Source organism: Ambystoma mexicanum, chromosome 2q (genome assembly GCF_040938575.1).
Source record: "Ambystoma mexicanum isolate Mex_15411 chromosome 2q, UKY_AmexF1_1, whole genome shotgun sequence".
Taxonomy (NCBI): Eukaryota; Metazoa; Chordata; class Amphibia; order Caudata; family Ambystomatidae; genus Ambystoma; species Ambystoma mexicanum.
Window position 1 is genome coordinate 79,441,030 of NC_090924.1, and position 22,239 is coordinate 79,463,268.

At 50.9% G+C, this 22,239-nt stretch overlaps 1 protein-coding gene across 2 annotated transcripts in view; it reads left to right on the forward strand.

Annotated features, from left to right (window-relative positions):
* Window positions 1-22,239, forward strand: part of XPO6 (exportin 6) — a 1,073,945-nt gene that overhangs the window by 553,809 nt on the left and 497,897 nt on the right. The window contains exon 11 of one of the 2 annotated variants that reach the window (XM_069646882.1): window positions 14,027-14,119. In XM_069646882.1, the coding sequence (XP_069502983.1) occupies window positions 14,027-14,119 (93 nt within the window). The remainder of the gene's footprint in view (window positions 1-14,026; window positions 14,120-22,239) is intronic. The other variant, XM_069646883.1, reaches the window with a different exon arrangement.

Genomic DNA, 22,239 nt, shown 5'->3' on the forward strand with positions numbered 1-22,239 from the left:
CAAACCCTGTGCACATTCGAAAATCTCTGATAGTTGATGCTAAATGAAATTGGTCCGAACCCGGCTTAGGGAGACAAATTGTATTAAGTGGTGTATCTGAGCCCGGCTGAGGGGTATCCGGGGTTAACCGCGAGTCAACGGAGAGAAAATAGCCTATGAACATTGTGAAAGAGGATCTGAGCCCGGAAGAGGGGGGATCTGGGGGTGAATAGTGAATCGCCTGAATTGAGAACTTGTAAGAGGAAAATAACTTTTTGTTTGTTTTGTTGTATCAGGCCCTCTGAATCAAAAGACTTTGATAGGCAAAGAGACCATGTTTCCCGACCTAGCCTTCGCCCAGCGAAATGACCCAGCCCTCGCTGAGGCTTTTTTACAAGCAATTTCTGAAGGAGAGGTAGTAGAGAAGGGTTGTCTTCTTTTATTTTTTTCTTCCTAAATCAAGGATTGCTGTATAGAAAAGAAACATCCACAGAAGGCCTAAGTAAAACTCTGTTAGTAATCCCAGAACCCCACGGAAGATCGTACTAGAGATTGCGCAGTCCCATCTGACAGTGGGACATTTGGGGCAAACCAAGACCCTGGCACATCAGTGGGAAGTTGTACTGGCCAGGTATCCATGCTGATATAAAAACCTTTATTCAAACATGTGAAATATGTCAGAAAACCAGTACTCTCATCCCATTGCCTGCTCCTCTGAGTCCTTTACCAATAATAGAAGTCCCTTTTTCAAGGATTGGGATTGACATCATTGGACGAATAGAAACATCTAGACTAGGTAATCTAGACTAGGCATTCCCTATGTGGAACACCACACAGCACCTCCTGCCATATTTTTCCAGGTTTGGTTTTCCTAAGGAAATCCTGACGGATCAAGGATCCAATTTCATGAGCAAGCTCATGGGTGAAGTCAAGGAGCTGCTCCATATTACCACCTTACGAACTTCAATTTACCCTCCCCAAACAGACGTATTGGTAGAAAGATTCAACAAAACACTCAAAATGATCCTAAGAAATTTGGTAGATAAGGATGGGAAGGACTGGGACTGTATCATTCCCCTGGGCACTGTTTGCAGTAAGGAAAACTCCTCCATCATCCACTGGATTCTCTCCCTCTGAACTACTTTATGGTAGAGAACCTAGAGATGTCCTGGACATGCTCCGGGAGAGCTGGGGAAAAAAGAGAAGACGCCCATTACCCTTTTGCAAACCACTACCAGATTGCGAGAGCATTTGGGACTTGTTCGAAATCTAGTCCATTCTTTTATGGATAAAGCCCAAATCCAACAAAAGTCCACCCATGACAAAAAGGTAAACTAAGATCTTTTTCCATAGGACAAAAGGTATTGGTCCTCTTGCATACCTCAGAAAATAAACTTCTCTAACTGGCATGGGCCATATGAAATATTGGAACGAACAGGAACCTGTACTTATAAGGTAGCACAACCTGACAGGAAACAAAAGATCCATCTATATCGCCTAAATCTCGTAAGAGTGGAAGGAAAACCCATCTGCACCATTGCCACAATACTATCCTGTTTGGTACACAAGGAAATAGATGGCTCTTGAGGAATTAATTCAAAGTTATCTAATAAATGACAACAACATTTAAAGGATTTAGTTGTAGCATTTCCTGATGTATTCTTGGTGAAACCAGGAAGAGTGAAAGGCACTTATCACTACATTAGAACACCCAAGGGACAAGTGGTCCATCTGAATCCATATAGACTCCCGGAAGCCTGTAAAAAGTGGTTGAGGAAGTGAATAAAAGCTTAAGAGAAAAAATTATCGAACCCTCTCCAAGCCCCTGGTCCTCCCCTATATTATTGGTCACAAAACCTGACCAGTTCTGGAGGTTTTGCATAGATTTCCGCCAAGTTAATGCCATTTCCGATTTCAATGCCTGGAGGTTTTGCAGAGACTTCCGCCAAGTTAATGCCATTTCTGATTTAGATGCCTATCCCATGCCAACGCATCGACGACCTGATTGATAAACTCGGAAATGCCACTTGTCTATCAACCTCAGACTGAACCAAGGGGTACTTGCAGGTCCCAGTGTATGGACCTGATGAGGAAAAGACAGCTTTCCAGAGACCACTGGGGTTGTTGCAGTTCAAAGTCCTCCCTTTTGGCTTACACAGGACTCCAGCCACTTTCCAATGACTTAAGGACAGAATATTACAGCCCTACTCCGATTTCTGTGGAGTTTATATTGACGATATAGTCATTTATAGTAAAACTTGGGAAGGTCATCTTTTCCATCTCTTTACACCGAACAGCGAGACGCGGTATCCCCTTCCCTGGTACACCTTTTCCCCATCCTACCAGGTAGGATACTTAGGAACTCAATACCTCTCCCCCTTTACCGACGCACTTTCTCACACACAGCTCACCGTGAGAGAAAATGGACTAACACTGAGCTGTATACCTTACATGTCCCAATACAATGTTCAGGCAGGGCCGGGAAATTACTGATCATTAGACACGCACACCTGACTTCCATCACACTTCCCCACAGGGATAAAAGGTGGAGTACGAAAGTGCACTCTGAGCAAGGTGATGCACACGAGGAAGCAGCAGTTCCAAGAATGCAGTTTAATACAAGGAGAAAGACAGCAAGACCGAAGAGGGTTGCAAGGAGGGAAGTGACAAGCAACGCAAATATAAACAGATGAGTGACAGAACCTTTGAAGCCAAGACCGATACCATGAACAGAGTGGTCCGGCGCCACGTGGGTGCTCATTCGAAAGTCTCTGTTAGGTATCCAACTGAAATGTAAAAAGGAATTGTGAAATCGAAGTAGTCCTGCAACAGGTCAAGCCAAACCCTGTGCGCATTCGAAAGTCTCATATAGTTGATGCTAACTGAAATTGTTCCGAACCCGCCTGAGGCAGACTAATTGTTAGGAAGTGGATCTTAGTCCGGCTGAGGGGGGTCCGGGGTGAACCGTAAGTCACCCGAGAGATAATGTCCTACGAACATTGTGTAAAAGGATCTGAGCCCGGAAAAGGGAGGCCAACGGCCTGAACATACTGACATATCATATTTGTGAACACTTTTCTTTTCCATGAACATTATCCCCGCACTATTTGTATTTATAGGTAAGGGTTGGCAATAGGTTTTTTAGTATAGCCCCTAAGACACCACTAGGACTGGGCTATTATTATTTGATGGTCGTACCTTGCTCTCATCTGTAGATTTAGGATTAGATGGCCGTTTATCAATCACACTCTTGTTGAAGTTCAATAAACAGCCTTGAACTGTGATCACTCGTCTGTCTTACTGTTGATACCATGCCTTCCTTACAATAATGTGTCCTTTCATGAGCTGCCTTCTGCCGTGCTGGGTGGGGTTTTGGGGAGGGGACGTCTTGACTGTTTTTTTGTCTTTGGCGGGCTGCCTTGTGAAAGCCTGCCATGGCTCCGAGTTCCTGAAAGGACAGGAAGTGGGGGAGGAGTCTGAAACTCCCCTGGTCTTTGTCCTGCAGTGTGGCTGCCTGGATACAGTTCAAACTGGGAGGCTGGCTGTCCTCCAAGAAAAGCCAACCCCAAGATTTACATGCATGGCCTGAATGTTGATTGGATGTTCCAGAGGTTTTTCCTGCATAAAGGCAAGGGTCCTGGAGCAAGCAAGAGTCGACCCATGGAACAAAAAATCAGAGGAAGGACGACAGCAGCCAGTGACTGCAAAGGATTGCGGAGTGACCGCTACAGCTCTATCCTCCTCTTTTGATTGACAGGGAAGGTCTGGACCGGACAACTTCCTCCCCTAGCTGGTGAGACCCACCAGTCTCGAGACAACCTGCATTCTGAGCCGTCCCCTGAAGAGCTGCAACCATTTTGGGCTGCAATATTCCAATACCCTTGGGACCTGGACCAATCTGCTGTGTATCGCCTCCTGAAACGCTGTTCCCACTGGAACTTTGTGGGTATCCTGCTGGACCTCCATTGACTCTCTCCCACTTTAAGACATCTCCCCTTCAAAGTCAGGGACTGAGAAACGGAGAGAAGTCGGCTGTGCACCAACCACCACTAAACCAGAGCCTGTATTGAGTCCCAACAGGCCAGTATCGTGAAGATCTGCTGGGTGTCTCCTCCAAAGAAGCTGACCGTCTTGTCCTGCCAAAAGTTCGTTCAGCCTCTAAGGCAAGAATCCGAACAGGAAGGAGCTCCTGTCGCCTCACCGGTAGAACTGTCTTCTTTCTTCAAGAAAAGGTACTGTCACGCTCGTAGGTACTCACCTGGATGCTTGCTGTGTGAAATCGGACTCCTGAATTTTCTGAGACCCTTTGGGGTAACAACCCAGCATTGTTCTCCTAGGATTAAGGACGCTGGTCCTTTGGTCTACAATCCTTCAGGGTTTCTACCTAATCTCCCTGAGATACCATTTTTAGCTAAACATTTTCTTTACCTTCAACATAGAAGAAACATGTTAATTTGTAGGCACTCGTCTTTCTTTGTTTTGCTGTCCAGGGGCCCTGTTTCACCAGTGCCGCCTCTGACTCGGATAGGGTTGGAAGTCTTAATGTATAGGCTTCTTAGAAAGTACTTACCAGTATCTGTGTTGGGTAACTTAATGTTGCTCACAAGAATTGATTTACTACTCTGACTTGTGTTTATCTAAAGTCTATTACCTTGAGTAATGCTTAAATGTCTTCCTGTATGAATGCGAATAGGTGAATGTGAATCGGGTTACTTACTTGTGATTATAAAATTGTGTTAGTTGCCTTAGTATTTCTAATAAATAATGTATTTTAATAATAATACTCCAGTGTATGGGTGTATTATTGACTATAGGTGTTCCCCAAGTTCTTTTTACTTACCTACATCCCTTCTCCCTCCTAGATTAACCCTGGTTGCTCAGCCATCACAACCAAACCCTTTGGGTGGTTCAGGCCAAATCTAAGAATTGGATTCCTGTTTATCTAAGAGTGAGTCTTCTCTAGTCTTCTCTAGGTTGACATTAGTAAAACTCCCTAACACCTTTTATCATGCAGTGTCTCGGTGGTGCATTCCTGGAACCACACTGCCTCAGGGAGATTAGAACTGCTTCTAGGCAGTTTCAAATCTGAAACCAAAAACAACCTCTGCACGGAACACCTCTAACTAGATAGGATTGAGTTCCAAATCTGGTGATCCCGGTTTTCCTAGGGTTGGTGGTTTGAGGAGTTCAGAGCAGAAGTTGCTTTCCAGTTCTTCAGCATGGGGTCTGGCATGGATTCACATGCTCATGAATTTTCCCCGTCGTCAGGCTGGGAATCCTCGGTAAAGAAAAAATCAGTATCAGTTTTGTTTCTGATCTGTCTCTCTTAGGAGTAAGCAATCACTGGTCTCTGGGTCATACTGCCCCCAGCCAATGACTTCCCTCTCCCTAAGCCGCGCCCCTGGCAGCCATCCTCAGATTTTTACCGCACGTTCAAGTGTTGGGGGGAGTCCTTCTATAGCTCTCAAGCTTTTACTGCGTTTTCGCTTTTTCAGGAGATTTATCTAATTTTTTCGGTTAAATCGAACCTCAAGCTCCACCGTTTCTACTTCCGATCAACAGGGACTCGTTTTGGAATTTTCTGCGCCCCTCAAGGGTGAAGTTTTCATCGAGTTACGCTTCTTGGAGGATTCCAGAAGTTTCTGAGGCCTACCTCGTGGACATGGCCCAGGACAAGGGATGCTCGACGCCCGGCAAGCTGTTCAGGAACTGCCCTGGATGCAATTTGCAGAATGTGTTCAAGGATGATGAGCATTCGAGATGCCTCTATTGCCTCCATGAAGACAAAACGCACGTGGAGAAGGACTGCGAGTTTTGCAGGAACATGACGGACCGGACCATATGGGATCGTCGGACCCGTCTCGCCAACTGGCTGGAAGCAAAGAGTCCGTCAGGTGAGAAGAAGTCTGAGCAGTTTTCTAAGTCCTGTAAGGGCGCCCCGGCGACAGGGGCCCAACAGAAGGCAAAGCACTGCGAGTCCGCTGGTACCGGGAGCGCCGAACGGTCGTGCTCCTCGGCTGCCAGGCAGGGCGCATCCTCAACGGCGCCATCAACCACGAGCCAACGCTCTGGCTCGGGGAAGAGGAAATCCGAGAACCCGGCGAAGCTTCTGGAGAGGCCCCAGTCGATCTCGAAGGAACCAGTCGAGGAGGGAGAGGTGGTGTCCCTCCCCCCAAGGTGAAGGCCGCAGGCACGCACAAGGTGGTGAAGGCCTTGGTTCATCCGGCTAAGACCTATATCGAGGAAGTCGCTACGGCCCTGGCACAGCCTGTGGAGGCTAACCCAGTGGAGGCGACCTCGGGACCCAGAGTCTCCCTGCCACCGCGGAGGGAATCCTCTTTGCAGCCCATTGAGAAGACCTCTGTGAAGACCCCGGCGGAAAAAGAGGGGGGCGGTGGCCATTGTGGACACGGACACAACCTCCGAGGAGGAACTGACCGAGAATTTGGATGAGGCCCCGTCCCACGGGAGGAATCCCGACGAGGGGGACGAGAGCAAGGGTGGCGACGACGAGGTTCCCGTAGAGGAGCAGCAACCGTCGCACCCGCCACGCCCATCACAGCCCGAGCCGCAGGACAACTCGGCAGCCATTTTGACGGCAATCCAAGCCTTATGCGCAGAGATAAGGACGAGACTGCCCCTACCCCCGACGGACGACCCGACTGAACCGGGTCCGTCGGGAAGCCCTCCAAACAAGAGGAGGAGAATTCATCCAGCCTCCTTTCAGCCCTCGCGGCCTTCTCAGCCTTTGTCACCTTCCCCGATCCCGAGGGATGACATGTGAACGGACACGGCCACGACGGGGACGGATGGCGGCGGCCACAACGGGACTGACCTGTCTCCGATCCAGCGGGCGCCCCCTCCCGCCATGATTGCCAGGGCGTCCGAGCTTTTTCAGCTCTGCCCCGAAGAGAAGGAAGGCTTCCTCCACCAGCCGCGCAAGGCCAAGAGGAAGACGGTCCTCGCGGTGCCGTTACTGGATGACATTTGGGACGAGGGGCTTGCCCTTCTGAAGAACCCGTCCACGACACCTGCCAAGAGTGACCGGTGTGAGAAGTACCGGGTCCCGGACGCCGCCCCGTTGTGCCTTAGGGCACAGCCGACCCCGGATGCGGTCGTCTCAGCAGCAGCCAATCAGAAAGCGGGGTTGGGGGGGGGGCATCGGCTTTGTCTTCAACTTACTCACCGGAAGGTGAGGGAAAGAAATTGGACACCATGGGACGGCGTGTCATCTCGTCGGCGGCGACGTCGATCAAGGCGGCCAACGCCCTAGCGATTGTGGCCCGCTACGACAGGGAATTGTGGTACAAGATCGCCCCCCCTGTTGGATTTCCTACCGGACGACAAGAGGGCAGAGGCCCTGGCGATCCTGCAGGAAGGTGAGGTGGCATCGGACCACGCCATAACGGTAGCCACGGACACTGCCGACACCGGTTTCCGCCAGTTGGGCAACAGTGTTTGCCTTAGGCGGCGGGGTGGCTCAAGACGACGGATTTCCGCCAAGACGTACAGACCAAGGTTTTGGAAATGCTTTTCGACGGGAAAAATCTGTTTGGAAAGACAGTGGATGAATCGCTTCAGGCCATCAAGACCGACACAGACGGCTTAAGGCCTTGGGAGTTCTACAGCAACGGCGGCTGCCCTTGCAGAACTCAGGAGGCAAGCACGGTGCCTCCAAAGGATTCGGCTGCGGCTCCTCAACGTACCGTCAGGCGGCCCGTTCCTCATCGCAAGAAGCCTACAGGGGACGAGGCAAGTCAAGTGGAATCTCGCCGTCGTCGCCAAGGCGGCAAGGCCGCCTCCAAGCAAGACTGAACGGGCTGTTGCGTCGGGCCCCCACCGAAGCACCCCGGTGGGAGACCCAGCTGACGAAGTTCGTTAGCGTGTGGGATTCCATCTCCACCGACCGTTGGGTGCTGGATGCCCTGGCCCACGGGCACACTCTGGAATTTCTCAAGAAGTGCCCCCGAATCCCTACCGTGGCCAGGAAGGAAAACCACATCCCTCAACTGCTGTTAGAGGTAAGGGCGATGCTCAAGAAAGGAGCCATCAAGCTCGTCCCAAAGAGGCACTGGGGCTCCGGAGTATACTCAAGATACTTCCACATCAGAAAGAAGACAGGAGGATGGCGCCCCATCCTGGACCTGCGTCGACTCAACAAGTACATCAAGGCACGGAAGTTCCGGATGGTCACCCTCCAGCACGTGCTGGGCCAGCTGGAGGAAGGCGACTTCCTATCTTCGTTGGATTTGGAGGATGCTTACTTTCACATCCCCATCCTCAAAGAACACCGAAAGTTTCTCCGGTTCGTAGTCTAAGGGTGGCACTACCAGTTCAATGCCCCCCCATTCGGATTGAAGTCGGCGCCCAGGGTCTTCACCAAGTGCCTGGTGCCAGTGGCGGCGCGGCTGTGCCTGCAGGGGATACACGTCTACCCCTACCTGGACGATTGGCTCATCCGAGCAAGAACAAGGGAACTCACCGTTGAACACACAGCGAAGACCGTCCGGCTGCTCACGGACCTGGGATTCTCCAACTTCCCCAAATCCCACCTGGTTCCGTCGCAGGTCGCACTGTTTCTGGGAGCCAGGCTCGATACAGTGGTGCGATTGACCTTGCCATCGGAGGGAAGGACGAAGGCCATCTTGGGCAAGGTGCAGCGTCTGCTGGCCACAGAGGTGGCCAGGGTGAGGTCCATCAAATCCCTTCTCGGGATGATGTCTTCATGCATCTACCTGGTGTGCCTGTGCAGGCTTCGGATACGCCCTCTACAGGAGTTCCTCGACACCCGTTGGATGCAAGCGACAGGCAGCTTCGAGGACAAGATATCGCTCAACAAGGTATTCCGCCAAGCAATTCGGTGGTGGGGCACCCGCGCGCATCTCGCAACGGGCACGGACTTTCAGACCCCAGCACACCAGGTGACGGCGGATGCCTCCCTGGAAGGGTGGGGAGGGCACACCGGAGATCTTCACGCGAGAGGCCTCTGGCTCCCAGAGGAGAGGACGCTCCACATCAACATACTGTAGCTCCGAGCAGTGTTCTGGGCCCTCAAGTCGTTTCTCCCAACCCTCAAGGGCAAGGTGGTGAGGATCTTCACCGACAACACCACCACAATGTTCTACATCTGGAAGCAGAGAGGAACAAGATCCTCAGCCCTGTCCAAGGAATGCCAGGATCTGTGGCACTGGGCTGTTGCCCAGGGGATGTTTCTGGTACCCTTTCATCTGGCGGGCATAAAAAACACCATCGCCGACTCGCTCAGCAGGGAGCTGCGCTCGTGCCACGAGTGGGAACTGCATCAGGATCAAGTGGATCGACTCTTTCAACTATGGGGCAAAGCCCAGATCGACCTGTTCGCGATGGCGACGAACTCCAAGTGCCAGAGGTTCGCCAGCAGGTTTCCCCAGCCGAGGAGCATGGCCGATGCTTTCTTGTTCCCCTGGGACGGCCTGTTCCTGTATGCATTTCCTCCGTTGCTACTGCGACTCGTCAACCAGCTCAAGAGGTCCCGGTGCAGGATGATCCTCGTCGCACCGGCGTGGCCGAGGCAGATCTGCTTCCCGGACCTTCTGGACTTGTCAACGTCCACACCAGTCAAACTGTCGACAGACGCAGATATCCTCTCCAGAAGGAGGCGCCATCCTTCATCACGACCCGCAGTCGCTGAACTTGCAGGCCTGGCACCTGCGGCACTAGAGTTTGGAGGGTAGATATCCCGGCGGACTGCAAGGTGGTCCTTGCAAGGGCCAGGGCGTCCTCAACTCTCAAGTGCTACGGACACAAGTGGAAGAGGTTCTCTGCCTGGTGCCGTGCACAGAAGATTAACCCTCTACGGATTACGGACCCTCAAGTGCCACCATACTTACTGTCGCTGGCCAAAGGCGGACTAGCTCATGCCTCCATCAAGACAAATCTGGCAGCGATTTCCCGATACACCAGAACTACAGGACGGTCATCCCTGTGGTCTCATCACCTGGTGAAGGGATTTATGAAAGGACGTTCCGATCGTTCCCACCGGTGAGGGCCCTGAGGTTCAGGCCATATCCTGCAAGCCCCCATACTTGACTTTTCACGATACGAGGGTGGTGCTGAGGATGCACCCCTCCTTCATGCCCAAGGTGCCGTCGGACTTCCATCTCATCGAGCCCATGGTGTTGCCAGTTTTCTTCCCGTCTCCTTCGTCGCAGGCCGAGAGGACTTTGCACTCGCTGGATGTAGCTAGCGCACTGAAGTTCTACGTGGACCGAACGAAGAGTTTTCGGAAGACATCACAGCAGTTTGTGAACTTTGGACCTGTGAACCAAGGGAAGGCTCTCTCGAAGGCTTCCATTTCCAGATGGCTCTCCGGCTGCATCATGCACTGTCACCGGTTGGCAAACCTACCGTTACCCGGCCGTCCGAGAGCCCATTCGACCAGAGCGATTGCTGCTACCACGGCGTTCTTGTCTGGTGTGCCCCTGCTGGACATCTGCAGGGCTGCTACGTAGAGGTCGACGCACACCTTCACGAGATTCTACTGCATCGACCAGGATTCTAGGGAGGAGTCCAGAGTCGGCCAAGCAGTGCTGCGCAACCTGTTCGCCTGAAGGTGGGCCTGGTGAGGAGGTAAGAGTTGCTTAATGTTGAGTTTATGTAATGCTTAATGTTGAGCCTTTGCACCTCCCGAGGTTGTGCATGTGTGTACTGCTATGTATTCTTATATTCATGAGCATGTGAATCCATGCCAGACCCCATGCTGGAGAAGGAACAAGTTACTTACCTGTAACTGTTGTTCTCCAGCATGGGTCTGCATGGATTCACATGCAAACCCTCCCTCCTACCCCTCTGCGGCTCTTCACTTGGTCATACTGCCACTTTACGTGCTACCAAATTTGAGGATGGCTGCCAGGGCTTAGGTAGAGGGCAGTCATTGGCTGGGGGCAGTATGACCCAGAGACCAGTGATTGGTTACTACTAAGAAAGACAGATCAGAAACAAAACTGATGCTGATTTTTTCTTTACCGAGGATTCCCAGCCTGACGACGGGGAATATTCATGAACATGTGAATCCATGCCAGATCCATGCTGGAGAACAACAGTTACAAGTAAGTAACTTGTTCCTTTTGTCACCCCTCTCCCCATAGAAATTTAATTGGTATGTAGTCCGATTCCTTTAACTACGCTTAACTGACCATGGGCTGTAAAGTTCTGGTCTGGGGTTCCTACCTTGGGACTGTGCAGTGTCTTGGAAATCGGTTGTTACCTCTTCCCTGTTTGGAAATCCATTTTACTTACTCTGATTTTAGCCAATCGTGCTTTGGGGAACATTTGGACTTCCATCACCACTAGGCAGGTAATTGGTTAACTGATCCACTAGAACATTGGTACTCTTAATCTTTGTTTTACTGCACTTTTTGACTGTACGTTGTGCTTTCTGTAACTAGCGCCTAGATGCCTCTTGGTTTTGTCCTCTGAAATAAATGCAAACAATAAATGAATAGTAATTATCTAGCTAGGAAAGGACTTCTCAAGCTTTTAAGGTAATGCTTTCCAATTATGATGTGTTATTTGTCCAACCCTTTTTCTTTTCACCATTTTACCTAAAACAATATTGCTTTTGTCTTACATTAGTATTTTAGAATTGTGTGAATTGTAAAGTGGTAAATTCCTTTTTGGAGTTTTCTACTATGTAGAATTATGTGCATATTGTTTTAATTCCATCTTTTTAGTGTACCTTTACACCAGACCCCTCATTTCAAATCCAAGGTTTACTGCTCAGCTTGCACTACTGAGACACACCTGAAGGTGTCCCACCCGCTAGTCCCTGGAGATCTGTCATCCAGGTGCCAGGACACAGCCATCGCTATTGGATCCAGTTCCTGGGGGTGGATCACCTGGATGGGGGGGGGCTGGAGGGGAGTCTGAGACTTTGGGGAGTGGAAGTGGGACACCAACAGGTAAGATGCGGTACCCCCTTCCTTTAAAACACCTTTTCACCATCCTACCCTGTAGGCTACTTAGAAGCTCTGACCCTCCTTTCCGACACGACACTTGCTTACGCCATGAAAGACAACTGACTAACACCAGAGCCATTTACCTGACCTGTCCCAACACAAGGGTCAGGCAGAGTCAGGCAATTGACAATAACTACACACACACCGGACGGCCCTTTGTCTTCCCCATAGGGATAAAAGGTAGAGCACGAGGGAACACACTGAGCACGAGGCAAACCACGTGAGGAGACAGCTATTCCATGACAGCAGTTCAAAAGGAGGAGAAAGGTGGCGAGACCTGAAAGGACGACAAGGAGGGAAGTGCCCTTGCCCTTTTCGACCCAGACCCACAAAGCCTCCGTGAAAGTAATCTTAAGACCGGGAGCTGCAGCTGGCGTGTGGTATAACCGATATCAACTGTGCACGGGACCCTTCCCCACTGATAACCCAGGCAGGGAGACACACCTGCTACCATGGTACTGTCCTTGACTCCAGAGACAAACGCCAAGGCGTACAGCACAGCCGGTGAGTTGGGGGAGAACCGATGGGAAACCGGGCTGTATTGAACAAAGGTTGCAAACGGCAACATGATATGAATTTAAATACCTTATGTCCAAATAACTTGTGTGTTATTGAACTTTTAAAGCCTAGGGAAAGACCAGCTACTGAGAGGTCCAGCGCTATGTGGGTGCTCATTCGAGAGACTCTGATTGGTCCCCTTTTGTTGAAACTACAAATACCAGGAGGCCCTAGGAGAGCCCGACGTAAGAGGTCGAAGTGTTCGAGTAAAACCCCTCATACAATCGAAAGGCTTTGACCATAGCCAAGAGAAAGCTGTGGGAAGGGAACCCTGGTTTCTGATCAACTGTGAAATTGCAAACAAAGGCAAATGTGAACCCAGCTGAGGGAATGCCTGCAGGTTGGGGAGAAGCATAATAACCCTGTAAACATTGTGTTGACAAGAGTGAACCGGGTTTAGGGATTTCCACAGTGAAAGGTTGTTTAAAAGGACATTGAGACTCGTGAAAACTACAGTTGAAGATACTTTGAGTAAAAGGCCATAGTGAACCTGACGGAGGGAGGCTAACATACAAGAAGGATCAGAGCCCGGTAGAGGGGCACCCAGGGGTCAGGTCATCACTCCAAAATAAAACATTACGGAGAGGAAAGTGTGTTTTGTTCTTGTTGTCACATCAGGCCCACAGAGGCAAGAGACTGTAAGAAAGAGACTTGGCCACTGAAGGTCCCGATACCACTAAAAAGAACTGTAACCTTGTGCTGTAGAAGCCCAGTTGTGTGTTGTGCTCAGGAGTCCTGCCTTGTTCCGTTCTAGGAACGTGGGAAAGGGAGACCCCCAGCTATACCATCCTGGCTTATTATTTTGTGAACACTTCTTTCTTTTCTGGTGAAAATCATCCCACACTATTTTTGTAACTTAGTGGTAAGGATTGGCAATCGTGTTTTTTTAGTATAGGCCCTTTTAATTTGACATGACACCACTCGGACTGCCTTATTATTATTTGCTGGTCATACCTTGCTTCCCATCTTAGATTTAGATTAGGCGTTTTTCTCATCCATTTATACAGTTTAATAAACACCCTTGAACTGTGATCACTTGTGTCTGTCTTTACTGTTGCCACAATGAGTTCCTTACACTACCCAGCAGGTGTGGTTAGACTGCAGTGTGAAAAGCCCTTGCAGATCCCCCCAATCGTTGTTCTCAAAATCCCTCAACAGCTTTGCATAACATGTTTCCTGGGCTCGTAGAAGTAACGGGAAGCTAGCTGCCCTGTTGAGCTTAAATCAAAGTAATTTGCACAGTTGCGATGGCGAGTATGAGAGTGTTCACTGTTCTGCACGCTTAGCAACAGTATAATATTCTGAGAGAGCTTAGTCTAATGGTCACTTGGGAATTCAATGCAGATCTTATTGTAATAATGCGTAGGCACAGGGGAAAGGAGTACCTTGATGCCCCTGAGATTGCAGAAACTCAATTTATAAAATTGCATTTTGGTAACAGAAAATAAAATGTCACAACAGGTGACCTAATTGAACTTACTTGTTTTTCACAGCAGCAGACCGAATGGCAGCGGTACCTACGCCAAAGTTTGGAAGTTGTGGCCAAAGTAATGGAGCTCTTGCCAACACACACCTTCTCTACACTGGTAATTTATTGTTGCTTTAGAGTGTAATAATTTTGGATTGAGCATTTGTTGACAAGTGTGTGCTACCACCCAGTGCTCTCAAATCAACCGTGACTGTTCTTTGCAGCTTTAGTAATGCCCACTAGTTCAGTCTTCACCTGGTCATATTGTTGATCAGTCATTGTTTTGACATGTTTTGCAATATTATTCTAACCGGATAAAGATGCATTCTGGTGTGCTTGCTCAGACGGATTGTATCAGCCCTTTGTTTAGAGAGTGTGAGGCACTGAACCATAACTAGGCAACCATTAGTACTACTGAAAATGTAAGTTCCCTCTTCAACAAAATTGCAGCACACATTGAAATCGGCTCTTGTTCTCCTATGTCTGTCCATCACTTTCTTTTGGACCCAGAAATTTCAAAGGGGGAGCTGTAGACTGCTGTAGCAATACTTTCCTGCACTGCAGTTGTGGAGCTGGGTGGCCTATGGGTTGGGCTCCGTCCCTGTACACGGTTCGCCCCTTTGCAGTAGCAGCGCTGGCGCTTTGGGCACCAGTCCTGATTGGTACAATTTTTCTTTTTTAATTTCAATGTACAAGCTTCGCAGCGTGTTCAATGCAGTTTGCTGCTTAACCAAGGTTGCTGAGCAATCATGTTGCTCAATGGCAAAGCTCTGGTACTCCCGGGGTATTCTAGTCCTTCCAGGGTGCACCAGCACTGCGTCCATGGATTCGTTCCCACCTTGTGCTGTGCCCCAGCCCTGTGCACTTCTGCTGCCTGAAAACAGAAGAGAAAAACATAAACTAAGTGTTTGTGTGATGTGTATGTATGCATGCCTGTGTGTTTCAATGTAATTGTGTGTGAGAGACTAGTTGAGTCTGTAGCTGCATTTGTTGGCATCTGAGTGTGTGTGCATGTCTTTGTATAGTTGTGGACAGAGTACTGCTGATTTCTTTGCCATTTTCATGCTATAGTGACATTTCTGGCATAATAGTTTCTGGCCTCACTCATGCTCAAGCAAGTGATTTACAGTGTCCATATCTGGCATAAACACGTTGCGGCTTAATGAAAAGTGTGAATACTCAAGGGTAGATGTACTTCATCTCAATGATTGTATTATTTATATGCATTCCAATTGATATTGATATTTTATTTATATCGCACTCATACACAAGCGTTTCAGAGCGCGACAAGGCAAGGGAGGAGAACAAGGGATAACAAAAACAACGTCCACCAGCATGGGGTCTGGCGTGTATTCACATGCTCACGAATATTCCCCCTCATCAGGCTGGCAATCCTCGGTAAAGAAAGAAATCTGTTTCACTTCTTAACTGTCTTTCTCCTAACAACCAATCACTGGTCTCTGGTTCATACTACCCCCAGCCAATGACTGCCCTCTATCAAAGCCCCTCCTCTGGCAGCCATTTTCAGATTTTTACCGCACGTTCAAGTGTTGGGAGTCCTCGTGCTATAGCTCTTGTGCTTTTACTCTGCTTTGTGATTTTTCTAAGAGTTTTACTCTTTTCTCGGTCAATCGAGCCTCACCTTCTGATTAACGAGGACCCGTTTTCAGATTCTTCAGCGCCCCTCAAGGGCGGATTTTTGTCAAGTTTCTTGGAGTGTTCAGAAGCTTCTTCGAGGCCTACCCCGCGTGGACATGGCAGGGGAGAAGGACTCGGCGCCTCTCTTCAAGATTTGCCCCGTCTGCAACCTACGGGACGTCTTTTCAGACGATGGACATTCCCTGTGCCTCTACTGCCTACATTCGGATGTGGAGGACTACTGCGTGGCTTGTCGGCAGATGGTGCTGCGCACGTGGGGTGACCAACGCAAGCGCCTCAACGAGTGGCTGCAGACCAAGGCCCCTGCTCTGGGTGAGTCCCGGCAGCATGCCTCCCCTGCCCAGAAGAAGAAAGCCGAGCGGTCTTTTAAGACCTTTGAGGGCGCCCCTCCTGCGGGGGCCCAACATAAGGGCTGAGCGCTGCAAGCCCACTACCTCCGGGAGCGCCGTTGTGACGGGCTCCTCAGCAGCCAGGGAGAGTTCAGCGTCTCCAGCACCTTCGACCACGAGCCAACGCTTAAGTTCTTCGAAGAAGAGGAAGTCGGACCATCCGGGTAAGATTTTGGAGAAGACCCAGCCCGGGCCGACGGAGAAGGTCAAGCGGGCGCATGGCTCTGACCTGCCCGTAAGGCAAAGGCCGCGGACTCAGCCAGGACCATGAAGGTCCAGGTGCATCAAACAAAGCCCCACACCTCTGTCGACGTAGTAGCGGCGTCCCATGCGAAGGCTGCCGGAGCGTATTCGCATGGCACGGCCCCTAAGGCGAGGGTATCCCTGCCTGCCAGGACGGAGTCCTAATTCCAGCCTTCGAAAAGACTCAGGAGAAGGTGATGCCCATCATTTCACCTAAACCGCCTCCTCTGGTCACAGAGGGCTGGGGGGGGGGCACGGTAGTCCTCCACGGCACGGACATTTCCTCAGAGGAAGAGCTCACCAGTCTCCCAGTCCTTCAGGAGGGGAGATGTGTTGAAAGCAGGCCCTATGGGGGGGGGGGATCCTGACGAGGGTGACGACGAGGAGACTGACAAGGAGCAATAGGGTGGTGACGGAGCGGATCAGCCAAAGCCGCAAACGCCGGTCCCCATCGCCTCCACCCCAGCAACCACCTGGGGATATCTCAATGTACATTCTTACGGCTCTGCATACCCTGTGCTCGGAAATCCAAACAAGGATGCCTCTTGTGCCGGAGGCCCCGCCCGCGGCTCCGAGGCCATCGGAGGAACCACCACCCAAGAGGAGGAGAGTTCACCCCCCTCCCCCTTTTTATCCCTCGCCTCCCTCTCCCCCAACGGGCACGGACGACGACGGCGGCCTGGGGTATCTCCTGTCTCTGCTGACCAGATCTTCACCGCCGACGAGATTAGCTCGTTCCACGCCATGATCTCCAGGGCCTCAGAGCTGTTCCAGCTCGTCCTGGAGGAGAAGAGGGTTTACTTTACCAGCCCCGGGAGGCAAAGTGGAAGACAATACTTTCGATCCCGTTATTGGATGACATTTGGGACGAGGGTTTGTCCCTCATGAAGAACGCTACATCGGCTCTGGCGAAGAGTGATCGCTACGAGAAGAAGTACAGAGTGCCGGACTCTGCGCCCAAGTGTTTATGGTCCCAGCCGTCTCCAGACCCTGTGGTTTCGGCGGCAGCCAAGAAGTCTTCGGGCTCATCCTCGTGGGCAGCCTCCTCCCCCCGGACGGTGAGGGGAAGAAGTTGGATGCCATGGGGGGGAAGAGTTATCTCGTTGGCAGCAACGACCATCAAGGCTGCTAACATCCTTGCCATCGCGGTGCGTTACGACAGGGAACTTTGGTTCAAGATGGCCCCCCCCCTCCTGGACTTCCTTCCCGACGACAAGCGGGCTGAGGCATTGGAGATTCTACAGGAAGGCAAGGTGGCTTCGGACCACGCCATTACAGTGGCCATGGACATCGCCGACATGGCATTCCCCCAAATGGGCAACAGCGTTTGCCTTCGTCGGTGAGGCTGGCTGAGGGCCACAAATTTCCACCAGGATGTTCAGTCGAAGGCAAAGATATCTTTTACCCCAAGACCCTGGAACATGATCCACAAAGATATTGTACTAGGAGGGCAATTTGGAAACCCTCTGAACACTAGGCATGAAATTAGGCTTTCGAACTGTTGAATTGCTGATTCTGTGCCAATTTGAAATACCAAATTGACATATTGTTGGACTGAATGTGATTACTTACACTCATCACCTACTGTAGATTGTCAATTTGAACTCTTATTTGTACTACCTGCATCAGTGAATTTCAATTGATGTGTTTTTACTGATATTGATTTATGTTGTGTTTTGCATTGACTTTTGATTTACATTGATTTCAGATTGCTTTTTTTCTTTATGCTATTGCATTTTGAACAATTAAAAAAAAGTTTTGAACTGCTTAAAAATTCAATAATTTTTTATCACATGGGCTTTAGGAGCATCATTGTCAATTAAGAGCCCCTTTCCCTCCAGTTTTTCACCCTCAATGTTGGTTCACCACAAGTTGACTGGGTGACCTCCTTCAGACCAATTGTCCACAGACCCCCAAAAGTATGGAGTCTGGACAATAGTAAACTAGATTAGATATCTATACTAGTCTGGATTGTTTGTACTCCGTATTTTTCTTTTGAGATATCGGAAGGGGTACACAGATATGTAGACAGTCGAAGGTGTTGCACATGCCCTTTGACAGGGACAATTTGTTTGGAAAGACTGTGGACGAGTCTCTCCAGGCCATCAAAGCAGACACTAAGGCGGCTCGTGCCCTGGGCATGCTTCAGCAACGGCGGCCGTCCTTTCGGATTTCTGGAGGGAAATCCCAAATTTCCTCTAAGGATTCGGAGGAGGTTTCTCGTCCTACCGTCAGCCTCCCCCTCACCCCTCCCTTATCGGCCCAGGAGACCTACAGGAGCCGCGCCAAGTCTGGAGGTGGACTTCGCCATCGCCAAGGCGGCGCTTCGATGTCGAAACAAGATTGAACCAACCATGGAGTCGGGCCCCCCCACCTGTGCATCCCGGTGGGAGGCCGGCTGGCGAACTTCGTCAGCATGTGGAAGACCATCTCCACTGACCGTTGGGTGCTTGACACTCTCGCCCACGGACACGCCCTAGAGTTCCAACGGAAGTGTCCAAGGATACCACCAGTGGCCCGTCAGGAAAACCACATCCCCTAGCTGCTGCTGGAGGTATGGGCCATGTTGAGAAAAGGGGCGACTGAGCTCGTCCCGAAGAAGCTCCAGGGCTCCGGAGTGTTCTCTTGTTACTTCCTCATCAGAAAGAAGACTGACGGTTGGAGGCCCATTCGGGACCTCTGCCGTCTGAACAAGTAAATCAACTCCCAAAAGTTTCGGATTGTGACCCATAAGCACGTGCTAGGGCAGCTGGAAGAGTGGGATTTTCTATTGTCGCTGGACTTGGAAGATGCCCATTACACAAGGGACATTGCAAGGACTGACGCTTCGTGGTTCAAGGACAATATTGCCAGTTCAAGGCCCTTCCCTTCGGGTTGAAGTTCGCACCATGAGTGTTCACCAAGTGCCTGGCCCCGTTGGTGGCGCAGAGCTATGTCTACGAGGGATCCACGTGTACCCATACCTGTACGACTGGCTCTGGACGAACTCAAAGGACATCGCCGTCGACTACACGACAAAGACAGTCCAACTCCTGGTGGACCTGGGTTTCTCAAACTTTGTGAAGTCCTGATTGACTCCATTGCAGGACGCACTGTTCCTGGGAGCCCGACTCAACACAGTGTCGTGCCTGGCGTCTCGGTCGGAGGAGAGGATCGCGGCCATCTTAGGCAAGGTACAATGGCTGTTGGCCCTAAAGGCCGCAAGGGTGAGGTCCATCAAATCCCTACTCGGCATGATGGCATCATGCCTATACCTCATTCGGCTGTGCAGGCTGCGGATGCGCCCGCTGCAGGAGTTCCTCGACGCCCGTTGGATTCAGGTGGCGCAGAGCTTCGAGGACAAGATCACACTAGTTTCCATCAAGCGATACGGTGGTGGGGAGTGTGTGCACATCTGTCCGCAGGTGTTGATTTCCAGACCCCACCTCATCAGGAGACTGGTCATGACGGACGCCGCCCTGGAAGGATGGGGAGCGCACTCCGGAAGTCTTCATGCAAGAGACCTGTAGCTACCAGAGGAGAAGTCGTTGCACATCAACGTGTTGGAGGTGCAGGCAGTGTTTTGGGCCCTCAAGTCCTTCCTTCTGTCCCTCAAGGGCAAGGTAGTACGGGTCTTCACGGACAACACCACCCCAATGTTCTACATCCGAAAGCAGGGGGGCAACCAGAACCCTGGCGCTTTCCAAAGAGGAGCAGGTCCTTTGGCAGTGGGCCATATCCCAGGGGATGTTCCTCATCCCGTTTCATCTGGCAGGAGTGAAGAACACAGTCGCCGACTCTCTCCGCGGGGAGCTGCGCTCTTGCCATGAGTGGGAACTTCGGCAGGACCAAGTGGATCATCTGTTCCGCAGATGGGGCAATCCCCAGATCAATCTGTTTGCAACGGCGACGAACATCAAGTGCCGAAGGTTTGCCAGCAGGTTTCCCCAGCTGGGGAGCATGGGGGACGCATTCCCTTTCCCCTGGGACGGCCTGTTTCTGTATGTGTTCCCTCTGTTGCCGTTGCTGCTTTGACTAGTCAATCAACTCAGACGGTCCCGGTGCAGGCTGATCCTCATCGCACCGGCGTGGCCGAGACAGATATGGTACCCAGACCTTCTGGACATGTCAGCGTCCCCTCCAGTCAAGCTTCCAGCAGTTCCAGATCTTCTCGCCAGGGAAGGAGGCGCAATTCTGCACCACGGCTCAGGATCCCTGAGCCTGAAGGCCTGGCCCCTGCAGCACTAGAATTTGGGGGCTATGATCTCCCAGCGGATTGTAAGGAGATGCTCGCAAAGGCCAGAGCTTAATCTACTCTCAAATGCTACGGGCACAAGTGGAAGAGGTTCGCCGAGGATCGACCCTCTACGAGTCATTGCTCCGCAGGTGCTTCCGTATTTGTTGTCGTTGGCCAAGGCAGGACTGGCCCATGCTTACATTAAAGTTCATCTTGCGGCTATCTCCCGCTACACCAGATGATCTGGACGATCATCCTTATGGTTGCATCGATTGGTCAAGGAGTTTGTCAAAGGACTATTCCGCTCGTTCCCGCCGGTGAAGGCTCCAGCCCTGGCGTGGGAGCTCAATGGGGTGCTTACTAGGCTCATGGGTCCTTCGTTCGAGCCTATGCATTCAGCACCACTGAAATTTTTGTTGTGGAAAACAGCTTTTCTTGTGGCCATCACCTCTGCACGACGAGTGGGAGAGATCCAGGCCCTCTCTTGTAAGCCACCCTATTTGACATTCCATGAGTGGAGGATAGTGCTGCGGACGCACCCCTCTTTCATGCTCAAGGTGCCGTCGGACTTTCATCTAAACGAGCCCTTGGTGTTCTGCCCTGCGACTTCGTCGCCGGCTGAGAGGACTTTGCACTCGCTGGATGTGGCTAGAGCGCCAAAGTTCTATGTGGACCAACGGAAGACGTCGCAACTTTTTGTGAACTTTGGCCCTGTGAATCATGGGAAGGACTTCTCCAAGGCTTCCGTGATTTAAGCAACTTAACCATAACTACACGGCCGCTACCCCGGTCCGGCGGAGCAAGACGTTTTGGTGCGGTTATTCTGGCGCAAGATGTTTACGTGCGGCCAGTTTGGCGCAGATCCCATTTCAGTGTGCCCAGTTGGATGCAGCTGACAGGATGCAGGGACTGTTCGGCACAGGCATGTTTTGGTGCAGTGACATGCTTCTACTAAAGCGCTAAAATAGCCCAACATTGCCATCTAGTGGAAACAGAATCCCCCAAATTATGACAATTGCGTAAATATTTGTGTTTCAATGGGTTGCGTCACTAGTTTCAAACAACGGGATGACACTGTTAAGCACACCAAAAACGGTTTTGCCTCACTTGCCTATTCTTAATATTCACAACCACCTCATGTTTAGCTTCGTGCCTCTTCCCCCCACTAACTGCAATACTTCCCTCTCTCAAGTCCCAATTACATTACATCTCGAGGTCACAAGTACCATACTCAAGATCACCATTTGTAAGCGGGATGGAAGGATCCTGGGCCATGCTTCCCGCACAAGTACGGGTCCAGTCCTCAGCCCGTCACTCATAGCTGCACCAACGGTCTGACTTCACAGCACAAGCCACAGGCGTGCACGTCTGCGTGTGTGATGGAGTGCGTGCACCTTGCGATGTCTGCCATTTCTACTCGGCAGCCCATAGATAGTTCTTTATGGGATGTCGGCAGGTGTATAAGAGTGCGTTAGAGACAGGACGAGTTTGCATGCCTGTCCGAGTCTTGTATATAAAAAGCAGACGTGTAAAAGAGTGAACAAGTGCATGCAGAACAGCATGTGTAAGATAGTAGATGCAAGGAAGAGCGTGTGTGTTTGTCACGCTCACCTGATTCCCACGGAGGCGCAGGTCTGGCTTCGAGTGCTGATGCTTCTTCAATGGTGAAGCGCAAGACTCTGATGATGGACAGGAAGGGCCCCTCTACTCTGGCTTTTCTGGCTCGCAGGA